At 34.4% G+C, this 14,598-nt stretch overlaps 1 protein-coding gene across 1 annotated transcript in view; it reads right to left on the bottom strand.

Annotated features, from left to right (window-relative positions):
- Positions 1 to 14,598, bottom strand: part of LOC139120954 (NBAS subunit of NRZ tethering complex-like) — a 75,271-nt gene that overhangs the window by 57,260 nt on the left and 3,413 nt on the right. The window contains exons 2-24 of the mRNA XM_070685542.1: positions 13,851 to 13,914; positions 13,410 to 13,452; positions 12,857 to 12,937; positions 11,445 to 11,536; positions 10,615 to 10,748; positions 10,281 to 10,387; positions 9,928 to 9,984; positions 8,977 to 9,226; positions 8,474 to 8,542; positions 7,707 to 7,835; positions 7,401 to 7,458; positions 6,778 to 6,827; positions 6,026 to 6,169; positions 5,482 to 5,628; positions 4,985 to 5,040; positions 4,785 to 4,854; positions 4,471 to 4,596; positions 3,548 to 3,699; positions 2,845 to 2,973; positions 2,329 to 2,407; positions 1,777 to 1,881; positions 949 to 1,085; positions 448 to 606 (exon numbers count right to left, since the gene is read on the bottom strand). Of these exons, the coding sequence (XP_070541643.1) occupies positions 448 to 606; positions 949 to 1,085; positions 1,777 to 1,881; positions 2,329 to 2,407; positions 2,845 to 2,973; positions 3,548 to 3,699; positions 4,471 to 4,596; positions 4,785 to 4,854; positions 4,985 to 5,040; positions 5,482 to 5,628; positions 6,026 to 6,169; positions 6,778 to 6,827; positions 7,401 to 7,458; positions 7,707 to 7,835; positions 8,474 to 8,542; positions 8,977 to 9,226; positions 9,928 to 9,984; positions 10,281 to 10,387; positions 10,615 to 10,748; positions 11,445 to 11,536; positions 12,857 to 12,937; positions 13,410 to 13,452; positions 13,851 to 13,914 (2,438 nt within the window). The remainder of the gene's footprint in view (positions 1 to 447; positions 607 to 948; positions 1,086 to 1,776; positions 1,882 to 2,328; positions 2,408 to 2,844; positions 2,974 to 3,547; positions 3,700 to 4,470; positions 4,597 to 4,784; positions 4,855 to 4,984; positions 5,041 to 5,481; positions 5,629 to 6,025; positions 6,170 to 6,777; positions 6,828 to 7,400; positions 7,459 to 7,706; positions 7,836 to 8,473; positions 8,543 to 8,976; positions 9,227 to 9,927; positions 9,985 to 10,280; positions 10,388 to 10,614; positions 10,749 to 11,444; positions 11,537 to 12,856; positions 12,938 to 13,409; positions 13,453 to 13,850; positions 13,915 to 14,598) is intronic.

Here is a 14,598-nt window from a genome sequence, read left to right as displayed (position 1 = left end):
TGCAGGCAGCTGTGTCCGATGTTGCGCGCGTGCAGCTAACAAACAACCTGAAATCGCGATTAGTGCTATTGAAACACTTAAACTTTTGCTCAAACTTTCCTAAAGAAAACTTAAACCATTCCCTTTTGAAAATCAAGTATAAAAAGCAGAGATCACTGTGAAAAATTTGATACTTGAGAAACAAAATAAGTTATAATTTGCAGACACTAGAAATTAAAAATGGAAACCTGCGTTAATTCTATGGCGAAAATTAAATTTTGGATTTTCACAAAAATCAGTCAGAGAAAGTGGCGGACTGAACAAGTATTGTAAAAATTTTATGGTCAGACTGTCTGTCCCCAAGGCATGTTCTAGAATACTAGATGCACTAAAACATTACAATCACATTGTCATCGTATGTATTGCTTGGCGTGGCACAATCACGATAAAAGTGAGAGCCAAAATTACCGATATTTTTCAAGTTGTGGATGATCTTCATAAAGGAAGTCTCCCAGATCTATCTGGATTGACTCTACATTGGATTTACAAATCTCCTCTTCACACCAGTCCTTTTCTCTCCATGACTCATTTGGCCATTCCAACACATCGGGTTCATTGTCACAGAATCTATTGGCAAAAGACATACACACAGAGTTTTGTTATATCTCTATTAGAAGTCTTATCTGATGAGCAAATGCTAAATACTATCACACACTTCATTCTTGTTTGAAGTTGCATGGGAGTGTTTTTGACATCGAAATTTACAAGAAAGTGTGCAACAAACTATACCAGATCAAAACACATTCTGAGCACTCATACTCAGAAAATTTCCTCTCTGGATAATCAAATGAGTACATCTATTGAGTGCATCCCAAAATAATAAACTATACTGTAAAAATATATGCATTTTGGCCATTACATTACACAGAACAGACCAGTGTATGGTTACACATTTGAAATGTTGCTTACCCTGCTTGTGGTAGTAGATGTCTGTATTCAAAAGGTGACATGGTCTCAGGGAAGTTACTGATGATAGCAAGTCTATGAGGCAAGGTGTCACTACCATGGTATGTGAAGATAGAATCCAAGGCTTGCCAGTCTCCATCCTAATACAGTGGTGTGATATTGATGTTCATTTAGGCTAAGTTAACTTAAACTACTCTATACCTCTGTGGGCTGTAATTTGTCATACAGTAATGTTCTTATATACTTAATATAGAAAATATTTCCTGAAGTACATTGCATCACTACTGGAAATGGGTAGTAGGCAGATATTTTAGTACTGTTGCATTCTAGCACCAAAAGCAAGGTGTTGCATGATAAATTCAACACAGCTTATATTACTATCTTATATAACTTTGCCTGTGGACCGAAAACAATGTTGGCAGCTTCAAAATGGTAAATGCAAAATTAATAAAAACATGCTTTTCTCATGGTCTTACATGAAAGATTATTAATCATGTATAGGTACTCTTCAAAATGCAACCCTAGCCACAACTGAAGGCACTGCGTAGACTACTGCGGTGAACTCAAAGAAACGAAATACAACCCACAAATAACAGAGCAGGCTTTAAAGCCTTGGATCAATACTCATCAAGTTCACTTCCACAGTGAAGAAGTGTGTTATCATTCAATCATTCATCCGAAGTGATTCATTATGACAAGTACTCAGAGAACAGATATTGAACAGAGCACCTTCAGTTGTAATTAGGGTTGGAGTAGGTGGACTATCTGAAAACAAGTGTCTCTTTTAGTCGAACATCAAATAGACTGAAAACAACCTTTAATTAAACTCACCCTGGCAAATTCAACAGCAGCCTCCACAATATTTTGACTTCGGAATTTGCGAAAGTACTTGTCATCAAAACGCTCTTCTGCAGCATGTGGACCACCTAGAATGACCTGTTTAGAGATGAAAAGTTCACTGTAATCAAGATGTGTGACAAATTTAAAGTATCAACCACTTATTGTGAAAATTATCAATAGATATAGAATAGATTCATTGTTATATCTTATTTTTGACAAAGCTGACTGTAATGCAGTGAAATGGCTACATTCAGCTCTATGGACTACTTGGTGTTTTCTTTTCTTCTCGCCTTACACGTTTGGCATCCACCTCAGAAGCAGATTTTATGTTCCACATAACATCACTATATCTGTTGTGTAGATTTCTCACTAAAAGTGATGAGGGATCTAAGAAGTACGATTTACAGTTGCATTTTGTCACAATTGGCACTGAATTCAAAACCTCCTGATATCATTCCACAACATGATTGTACAATGAGGTCGTGAAATGAAGGAAATAACAAAGCCATGGAACAATGCTGATGATTACATTGCTACACTTACCTCATATGTGTCCAGTCTGTCAAGATATGTCAGTATCTTTAACCTGGATCGACACAGTTCTTTTTGCTCCAACATTAAACTGAAGGAATAAATACATTCTTGGTGAATTAAATGTTATTACTAGAATATTATGCAGTTTATAATAATCAGAATTTTGTGGTTTACTTAGTGATATTGTTCTACATCGCACTGCTACTGTCAATCATTTTATTTGGGGATTGTGAAAATTTCATATAAATACAATCTTCTGAAGGACTGTCAGTGAACTAGCTCACATACACATATTCTTCAAGACATTTTTCAGACTACATTAAACTTTAATAAAAAAATTGTTGTGGGCAGCATTTTTTGGGTAATATCATCAAAAAGCATAATACACATACATGTATGTTACAGTGTACACTGATATCTTTCAAGCAGTCTTCTCTGAAAGCATCATGATCATCATCAGCATTGTCTGAATTACATTTTGCTGTAGCGATGTTGTCAATGGTTTGACAAGTTTAGTGTTCTTACTTGTTAAAATCTACTTGTTCCAACAATTCTTGTCGTCTTTTCTGTTCTCTTTCTTTCCTTCTTTCTTCTGTATCTTCTTCCAAATCTTCATAAACATCATCATAGGAAGTGTCACCACACAAGATAAATCTGCAATTAATGAGACAAAGATAAATATAATTATCCTTCCACAAGATTAAATCTAACTAGATTAATCTAATTTGACATAATCAACCACATTTAGTTCAATTATACCTGAAACTGCAACCTAAAGAATGTGTCACAGCACTGGTGTGTTAGCTCATTCAAAATTTCAATTTTCATTCATTCATTCCTTTCTGATCAGATCCTCTGGAAGAGAGTTAGCAGACTGTATAAATTACGGAGGGATGATACATGAAGACAAATTATAGAAGACTGAGGAGGATACCATTATCCGAAAGATACAATGATTGTAGTGGTTCATCACAAACTGATACTATTTCTCACATGTTCAAAGGTGTTTCCATAAACATACAGCATATCATATGAGTCATTTTTGTCACAAGAATACACGATACCATGTCAGTTCTTCTGTTTCTGCATACCATACGCTTTGTCACAAATGTACATGCCATATCAGTTATGTCTGTTGGCCTTTCTCACAAAGACACACCATACAGTATCATACATGTCCCAGGGCTTTATAACAAAGACACAATGTAACATCCATGTAGTCACTGACCTGCCCCTATCTTCTCCTTTACCAATTGCAATCAATGCTTCCAAGTCAGTTCCTCTTAAACCATACTTTAACAGCTCCTTAGCTGCATCTATATCCTCTGGTACTCTTTCCAAACATTCATGCAACACCCACGATCTCTTCGTTATTTTACTCTTCAGAAGGAAAATACACCTGAGTATGTTATTTTTCGAAGTAATACTATTCATAAAGACATGGTATTCAAAACAAATTCTATGACTGAATTATTGTAATTATGATATGGCGTTATCAGTCAGAGTTGGTATTACATGATTATTTCCAATTGTCTAATTGCTATAATATCGACATCATCACAAATATCTTTTTTCGTAATGTGATTGATTTTTGATACTGCCCAAAGCAATGCATACAGTTCAATTAATACTGCAAGCAATATACAGATAATGTAAGACTTTGTCACAAATATGTGTATTTTTCTTCTTTTGCAGTACATTTACAGTATCATGTTTTATCCCTCCTATTGCACTTTTGAATCTGTCACAGGATATTAGAGTGGGAACATTGGATCTTCAACTCAAGAAAATTCTCCTTGTTCTTGATGCAAGAAAATGTTTGTATTTTACCAGTAAATGCACTGGTCTACAGTAATTGCAAAATATTCCAGATATTCCTAAACTGACTCAAAAGGTTCAGAAATATCACAAGATAGCAGGCACACTTGGTTGGAGGTGTATCTTGTGGGACATTAACGATCATCTTCACATAGAAAATTCAACAAGGACATTGTAAACTATCAGGTCTAAAAAGTTGGGCAAACATTTCATTGTTGATTTTATTTTCAAAAACAGAATGTTTAGTCATTCTTTGTGAGAACAATGTGAATAAATGGTTGGATTTTCATCATTGCAGCACAATCAGTATCATATTATATACCGATAGCTTACCAGATAATCTGATATTGAAGCAATGGATACTTTACTTTTCCTCCACTGTCTTTGATACACCATATCAGAATCTAAACCATACTTCCTTGCCAAGGCAAGGGCTTCTCCATATTCTTCATTGTCAATCTGTCGACATACAAATCATAACTCCTGTGTTACAGACTGATATTAAGAACAAGACAATTGTCAATATACGATTTCTCATATTCTGCGTTCTGAGGCATGTCTAGTCACATAAATTGCTTCAAGTTACCCTATTTTTGGTATCTGAACTAACAAACACTGAAGGGAGATGTACTTTACATGGAACTAACCTTCCTTGCATAGAGTTCTTCTGGTGTTGTTTCCTTCAGTGCAACAAGCCTGTATGTTCTTTCTATGATCCTGTTGACCAAAAATATTAAAATACAGGTCACATTTCATTACAAGTGTTGAAACTTGAATAGATATTTCATCTACACTGAATACCATAATCCCAACAGTTCAAACTTGTCAATCAATGAAATCTACTCACTTTGGTTTCTTCCTTGGAGGTTGAAATCTCTCAAAGTCAGTTGCATAATACAGAACCTGCAAGGTAAATGTATGGAACAGTGAAAAATAGCACAAAGTTATCATTGCTTTTAAGTATCTGAACAGAGACTACAATAGATACTGAGAGCGTACCTGTCATCATAGCATGGTTTTGCTTTGGTAATTACATTCAAAAGTATTTGAATACTAGCCATCGGTATTTACAGCACATTTCTTCTTTGTAATGATATTTGGAAAAGCAAGTGTGTAGAATTCTTTGATAATTAATTAACAACACCAATACTTGTGTTGTGGAGCTGTATCATTTCATACAGATTGCAGATAACATTACAATGTATTAAATATATCATATTTTTAAGAACCTAGAAGCTACTTGAGAAGCAAAAGAACAACATAAACTGTTTTAAACTTTTGTTCCACATGAAAAGGATTTTCCTGTTCATTTGTGTCAAAACCCTTGTTCTTCTGCAGTTATACCTCTTTCAAAAATTTGGTCGTCTTGGTAACAAAAGTTGCATCTTCTTCATCTTCACTATCATCTTCATGTCCCCTGTCTGATGCTGTCTCACTCTCCTCATCAGTGTCTCTACGTCTTCTCTTCAGTGATACTAATTTACTTTCACACTAAAAGACAAAGAATACAACATTACCACCTGTCAATTCAACTCCTATATTTCTCAAGTCATCTGGGCGAGGTTGAGGTTTATTTTGAACGAGTATTTTAACAACGCCATTGCTTCTACTTCTCTTGTTCCTAAATGTACTATCTGTCAATCAAGCATCAAAATAAAGAATAAAGGGATATTATGTTTTCAGTCTTTTGTAACATTTGTGACAATATATGATAATAACACGTTTACATCTTCTTGTTCATGAAGTTCTGCAATGGTATATTTTCCTTTATGCATATTCATTTCTCTACAAATTCTGAAATAAACAAAACATTGATGCAATGCCTGTATTTCCCATAGAATTTTACGCTTTCAAGACTTCACTTCAAACTTTTTTTCTCGCATCTTACCTCTAACCCCAGGAATCCTTTGCCATGGCGTACAGTAATACGAGGACATGGTTCAAACCATTCACAGGATTCACCTAACAGATTCTGTAAAGTCTTCACTGAGGATACTGATAGAGAACCTGAACATCTTGCCAAGATAAGTGCCTACGATGGTAAAAAACAGACACACTGACTCACTGATGTGCAAGTTGATTCAAAGTGTACTATTGATACATAAAGGACCAACAAAACTTTTCGTAGATCTGACTTTTATATAGATAGCAAACAATGTTCTGACTTTTATGGTACCTACATGTATTATGGTACATTCTATTTTTGTTGATAAATAATACATGTAATCGTTATCTAGTGCCGATGAATGAATGATGACGGATGTAAATGATGGAGGTGTGTTTCATCATAACTGGCAGTGAATATCAAATATTGCATTTACAATGGTATGCACATGTTTAATTTGTCAATGTACAAAATTACTCTTAACAGATATTTTCAAATCCTTCTACAGTATTCATTAAATGACTTTGTGAATGTTTTTCACCACAAAATACAGCATTAAAAAAATAATACAAGTGTTATGTTACATGTGGAGGATACCTGGCAAGTGACAGTATTTGTAGGTTTCAGTTTATAATGGCAATTGTTGTAGAAGCTTTCCATGGTAGCATTTGGATCTTGATCAAATTACACCTGCCATACTATGTAACTGGGTTCTGTTAAAAGAACAATGACCATGTATAGTATGTCTGTCTTACCTCATTTGACCAGAAATTCACATCAATTAGATTGTACTTCCATGGATTCTCTGAACAAGTAAAAGGATAATAACACAAAATTTACAAATTTAACAGCTAATTTAGGTGTAAATTTGACATACACATGTACACATATCTTCATTAACTGTTGGTCAAGATAACATTGTGTACTTTAATTCCAAATGCACAGCAGATGTTACCATATTGCATGCTAGTTGTATATTCTAAAAGACAAGGGTTCTACATGGTGTATACACAGCAACTGTCAGTCACTGCGACAAATTGTCACAGATTCACATTTATCAAGATTACAGAAATTGGACGTGACAGCTGATAAGACAACCACTATGGCATTTATAAATGGTGGTGATTTCTCATCTCACAGATTAAACATTTCAGTGCATTATTCATCATTGTCATCTTTGACAATTTGCCAATGAACAACAGTATGCACAAGTAATGCTGGTATGTAATATTGACTGTAATTCTAACATGACTCTCACCTTAGCACAGTTTCATACATTTAACCCATAATAACATTGTACCATGACACAAGATATGGCACTGGTGTGAAATGTCGTTAATGGAAAATCACTGACTCATGAATACTGGTACAAATTTACCTTTGCTTTGTTTCTTGATAGCTCTCAAGTTCACAGGATTTTCTTCATCAAATCCCGGCTGAAGATCAGAAAAAAAACAACTTGTAAATTGTGTTACCTTGATAGAATTTGTTGCCTGCTATTTTAAAACCTGAAAATACTATATGATAAATTAAACTGCTTTTCTACAGAATCAATAAAATTTATAGAAAAAACTAAAGTTCCCAATACATGTGAAAGACATGCATCTTCTTTAAAAGACGCAATACTAAATCTAAACATTTAACATGGAGCAAAGATTCATGGATCATTAAACTATGATCTAACCTGGTCTTGTTGATCCCAAACTTTTCTTCTCTTCAGAGATGGGATATCCCATAATGACAGCTGTCCTGAATAATGTATTGTTGCTAGGAAACAACCGTCAGGGGACATACACATCTGATAAATGCCATCCTAGTAAATGAGAAAAAGAATTTCATATTTTCTGGCAATGTGATACAACTTACAAGCGCTGCTTCAAAAATTTTGATCCATAACATTTCCATTTGTATACATTCATCATGAAGTAGTAGTAGTAGTAGTAGTAGTAGTAGTAGTTTATTTTATTATAGTGACCTGAGGAAAAAAGACCTCCCAGCCAAATGGGCTTATAAGTCACCTTATAATTCATTATACAGTACAGGAATGTGAGGAACAGGGTATACAGTAGTTGAAACAAAACTTGTTAGAGTATGAAAAGGGAACAATACTTAGCTATTCTTATACAAATGTTCTTTTCTTTCTTTTCATGACTGGGTTTCAGAATTAAACCTGTCCATAATTTGTATTTTTGCACAAAGAATAACAAACATGTTTTAGTTAATCACTGAAATCAGACCACTATTTTAATCTTCCCATTTACTTGTCTGAAATCTACATAAATAATCAAACTAACAACAATGCATGCAATAGGTTGATATTGGGCTTATGGCTCTGACATACTAAGTGACATGCTGTTACAGTCCCATTCTTGCAGTCACATTAATGGAAGGATCTAATTTATACATGGCAAGGCTAATAAAATCTAGAAAAGATTTATGTCTTTTTTCTACCTGATTGGATGATTTCTTGAACATAGGAACACTGCGAAGTCTTCGAAGGAATCCAATCTTGCTTGATGCCTGCCAGGAATCATAAATCATTCAAAGACTTTAAAATGTTGAGATGACAGAAGTCGTGACAAAAAACATTGCTAGAATCAACTACCTCCTTGTAGATCGTGATTAAACATTTGATGAAGTTGATGAAATTGAGTATTAACCATTGCACTATTGGTAGGATGGTCCAAGGGTTATCTTAGTTCATCAATATTTCACTATGCAATCATCTATATGCTTTGCAACTTACAAGAACTCATCGTTATCTATTTTCTTTGGCTGAAGGAACAACAAATCCTTCGATGTGTTTGTTAGCAAAATGTCATCAATAAATAAAGCTAAATACTGCAGGTATGTTTTCTAATAAAATTCTGTCACAGCATTTTAAATATTGAAATGAATTGAAACTTTAGAATTTGAAAGAATCAGAGATTGAGATTGAAATAACTGATACTCACCCTTCCTAGTTCCTCAGAGTAGTCAGTGATCAACTTGTAGTGTGGCTGTCCAGATAGAATACGCCATGCAGTAATGCCACACTTTGCTGCTTCTGATATCTGATCTTCAGGCTGACCGGTTCCTGGATCCTCATTGCATCCACCAATAACCAGCATTGCGTGGTTTGGGTTGTAGGCAACTGATGTCACACCTCGAGGATACGATCCAGTAAACAGATAATTGTGGTTTGGGGTAAGTTCTCCAGTTGGACTGCAATTTACAAAACAAATTCTTGTATATTTTATTACAAAACTGTTCTTTTTGATGATTCTTTATTCAAACAATCAATATTTGAAATTAGGATGTAAATGAGAACCTATTACATACATCACTGACACATTTTGTAAATAGTTCTTTGGTAGACACGTAGACAGGCTAAATGTATCCTGTTGGTTGGCAGGGGAAATTTTATTCTTTACAATAGACAACTTTGAGGCTGTGCAGTAAGTCAGACAGAGTTATACGTGATACATTTTTAACATCTTCAAGGGAGTCAGGGTGCTGCTGGTGTAGATGAATTACAATATCTGTCAAAATTGCACAGCATTACAGACAGATGGGGATAGAGAAGTCAGTGGGAAACTTTATAAACGGGAGAGGCCAGTGGGAAGTTCTCTTGAAGGGGAGTTGGGAGAAGGAAGGGGAGCCACTGACCAGCTATGCTTTACAAAAGAATGGTTGCAAATAGCATGTTGATGAAAAAACACCAAAGTTACAATATCTGAGTCGGTTGATTGCAATATACTTTTACGCTAAATTTTACATATCTCTGCAATTCATTACTTTGGTTTCACTACTCCTTAATCTTAAAAGATTACGGCAAAATCAAAGTGAAAACCTTACATGAACAGCCTCGAAGTTCATCTCAGGTGTTGAAATAGTAATGAACATTGGAAGATAATAGTACCTACCTGATCAGGTAGCTCCTCAGGTATCCTTGGTAGTTGATTATTAACAGTTCGGCAGACCTGAAGTTTGATGTTTAAACCAGAAGTTACAGATTACATACAAGGTTACGTGAAGAAAACTTGCAATCAATTATGTCAATTAGGCTGCTTCTGATAATTTCAATCAGAATTAAAGTGTTTTGCAGTCATCTCACAGCCTATATACAGATGTGACTATAAAGGAGACTTCAAAATGACAAGAAAAAATTACCCAATAAACATTTGACCTCTTTTGTTACTGGGTTTCTTTCAAACCATACACTTTCATGTCTCTCAGACTGATGACTATACTGGGAAGTGAAATGGTTATTACTTACCACTGTGAAGTGGGTTTGAATTCTGTGAAAATCAAACCAGATACAGCACAGCTGAGATCAACTGGCATGCCAAAGTCTAGTGGTACTGTACTGATTTTAGACTTCTCCTGTAAATGTACAAAATACTTGAAGAAACTTGCAGAAGACTATGTTGGGAACGAAATATGGCATTTTAATGTTGATCAATCAGATGTTGCAAATCATTCTAGGACATGCAGTGCCAACAAATATTCAAGGAATATGAAGATCTTTGAAACTGAACAATTCACAAAGCACATAACAACAAACGGCTACATCACCTACAAAGTTGATGCAAAACACATAGAAGACTTACGGATGGGATAAAGCAGAGCTGCCCTCCCATGATATCAAAGATGTGTACATTTCCTTTGCTGTCAGAGTATGCCAGCATAGTACAATCTGGACTCCATGTCAACTTCCTCCATTGTGGATATGGATCTTTCTCCACTGTTGGTAAAATAGATACAGAACTGTGTCAACACTTGTATTAGAGCGAGTTCTATGATGCACTATTGTAAATATGCACCATCCATCCTCAGCTATGAGGTCAAGTAAATTAATGTCATTAGCATATGAATTTTTTAACAGATAGTAACAATTTAAACAATTAAGCAAAGATAAAATTATATATTTTGGGTGGAGAGCTTTTCTTTGCAGCAAAGACATATGAAAACCTTACGCAGGTTAGGGGCTACACCAACAAGTATTCATGCAGGACAGTTAACATCTAACATGAAAACAAAAATTTAAAATTATTATTTTCCCTAGTTCTTTCTTTGGAGTGTGTAGGTTTAACCCTTTTCATATCGCAGCTTGCTATAGCTCAGTTGTTTTCCAAACTTTATTCAGAGAAATAGGGGAGAAGAGGGGAGTTAGACAGATAGCCCTGGGTTGATTCAAAGTAAATAATAAAGCATTTTCATTTTGCTAAATTATCAATCGTAAACAAAAAATGTTTTCCACATCTCCATTTTTCTGAAATATTTAAAACTACCAGTGGTACTCTTCTTAGCATTTTGTGTGTACAACTGAACAGTAGTTTAAAAGCTGTGTTATGGTATGGTAAATAGTTTATTTGGGGATACAATCAAAATACTAGTGGTAGTTATATTGAGGACGCTATAGGAATGACAAAAATCATACCTGTACATTTTCTGGAAACTGTGGCATATTCATCAGCTGATGATCTTATTTCAATATTTACATCTTGTAACACTGCTATCTTTCTACTTTCACTGAAATCAAAATAAGATAACTAGTTAAACAGAGGAATTGAAAGATACAACTTGCAGTCCCCGATAACCATGTTCTGTACACAACTCAAATACTCTAGGTATGCACATAACTTATCTAGAATATAAAACCCAATTTTTATCACGTTTTGCAAAATTGTCTCCATTGCAATGGATCTTGCTGATATGAGAAGGAAATATACAGGTTCAGGTAGTTTAAGATAAGTAAGATCAAGAAATGTTCAACACGCATAGGAATTTTATTGGTCTAAACATTAGTAATGTTGACTTTTCTATACAATCATTTGAACTGTTGCCAGTATTGAGATTATTAATAATAAACAGCCATTTTCTGAGGCTCATCTATTTGTCAGGGTACTGTAAAGAACAGCATTTCAACCTAATTACTGGAAACTTTTCCTTAAGGTGGAATGCGGTAACAGTGACGTTAATCAGGATTTTTCTGAAACTTTCAGGAGATGTCTAGGGTGAGATGAAATGTTAAAAATGAGAAAAAAAGATGGGGTCCCCATGCAAATTTTGGAGATATGGTGCCCTTTGTGTTGTCCCGCGAAAACATTTAGCTGAAATTGGTTAAAATGTTGTATTACTTGATTATCTAGTGTTATTAAATAATAAAACTGAAATATAGTAAAAACAATTTAACAGATTTTATACAACACATGTCCCCGTATTGTACTGTATTAGTTTTGTGATCTGCTTTTGAAAATATCAGAAAATATAGCAACGTTTCCATGAATAGTGCTTTTATAAAAAGAGCAAAGTTTGGCCAAATTTCGATATTTTCATCACAAATGTCATAATCTGAAATCTACGTTTTCTTTAAACTCTCGTAAATTAAGCCCAACAATGTATGGATTGCGAATCAAACGAAAAAAATGGGGGTCACCGCACAATTTTTAAGATATGGGCTTTTTTTAATACAAAAAATGCTACACTGAAGCGCCCTCTAGCGACAGATCCCTGTTTAATATGATATTCAACACTTGTTTTAATAGGTATGAAATAAAGTTTAGTTCACTCAAATACTGCGAATAATCCCACATTTGTCACACTTAAAACGGGCCTGTTACACAAAGTTTGCTATCTTGGTGTGAACTCTTTTGACAAACCAAATTTGAAAGTCGCACCTCAAAGTAATTATATGCTATATCGCGACAAAAAGACCACTTCCGGAAAGAACGCTTGCAGAGAGAATGTTCGTACGCGTGCGCAGATACGATGCGCAGTACGAATATTCGCGTTACCCGCAAGCTACGTTAATCTATGTGTAAAACATCTTTGCAAATAAATGCTACTTACCTTGATACAGCAATATGCCAGTTGATTTGGTTGTTCACAAGCTGAATAAGGTTGGTTGGTAAAGTACATGATTTTGACGTTCTGTGGAAAATAAGATATGAAAAGAACAAGTGAAGTTTAATAAATACAAGATATGAGATTCTGATACCATTCTAATGCTATACTGAAAAACTCCACTGACATTGTACAATTTTGTACTCTCCTCATTAAAAGTACATGTAAATGTAATTGTCAAGATAGCATTTATGTGTAGAATGCCATTGTTGAAGACTGAATTTCAATAATTATTAGTCAATAATAAAGCTGCATCTGATACTGTATACAATGAATTGTTTGCATGGATCATAGTTTATACCAATGTATTTTGACAAAGGGAAAAGAAAGAAAGGAAGGGTATATTTTAGAACAAAGGTGATGAGAATATAAAAATAACATACACTTACAGTTCCATTAATCAAGGGAAATTACCTGTGGTGAGGACATTGAAAGGACCATTAAGGTACTCATAAAATGTCTGGACATGTAACTATGTGCAATAAATTTTATATCTCACCTCAAAGGATAACCAACACTTCTCAGGAATGTCCACAGTGATCCTAATCAACAGATATAAAATTGGAATCATTTAATTAGCAATCAGATCTTACAATTAATCATATCAATCAACCAAGTCAGTTACATCATGACCTTGGAAACACACACACATATTCCTTCCGATACATTTCTCAAGCCAACTTTACAATTTACAAGGGAACAATTATTTTAAATGAATAGCAAATATACAATTTTATGATGGTTGGTTGATGGCAATAAATCTTAAATTTGGTGAAGAGCTACAGCATGCACTCCATTGACAGGTATTCTTGAAGATCATTTCATATAATGGAGGTTTTTGTTGAAGTTTGATTTATTTTGCGGTGGTTAAAAGACAGTGTATACATAATAAGATTTCTTACTGAAACAAAACAAGACAGCTTCCAGCAGATTCACTTACTTTCAGCAACAGATGCAAATCTCCCAACAAGTGAACCTCTTGGTCGTTCTTTAATTGCCTTGACCTGATGAACAGTGATTATTGGAAAAGCAATATCTGGTGAGATAACTTGATGAATATGACACATATCAAAGATTATCTGGCAATATTGTTTTATGTTTTCACAAATTTCTTTCTCTTCAACTTTCTGCAATTAAGACTCAGGGTGACATGTAGCTCAAGTTTTAAAATTTTGCTCATGTTTTGCTCAAGGAAACTTTTAACTACTCTCTTTCATACATAGTCAAGAATTGAAAGTCGGTGCAAATATTTGTAACAGGGAAACAAATTACCTTACAATTTACTGATTTTTACAATAGAAACTGTTGAAAATTCAGTTATTCAAAACACCCACTATTTCGCCTGTCAAGACATTGTCTGTATGTGTAAAATGGACTGGTTTGGTATTGTTTATATTCAAATTGTAAGCAAAACTAAAATTCACTTCAAAAACAATATAGTCTACATAGAGCTTACATATTCAACACTGTATATCAACTTGCTTTGGGACGTAGAAAAAGAAATTGTTGTTGACATTAAAAACAAAAACATTGAAAAAATCAGAAGTTGCTGCTACTGTCCCTTTAGATAAACCAAGTGACCTTGTTTCCATAATCTATTGTAGCTGTTTTGATTGACAATATGACCTAAATAAGGTTAACGGTCAAATCATTTGACTAAAGGTCATGTGAAAAATTCACATAGCTTT

This window comes from Ptychodera flava, chromosome 21 (genome assembly GCF_041260155.1).
Source record: "Ptychodera flava strain L36383 chromosome 21, AS_Pfla_20210202, whole genome shotgun sequence".
Classification (NCBI taxonomy): Eukaryota; Metazoa; Hemichordata; class Enteropneusta; family Ptychoderidae; genus Ptychodera; species Ptychodera flava.
Note: the sequence above shows the minus strand (reverse complement) of the source record. Positions and strands in the feature narration are given on the sequence as shown.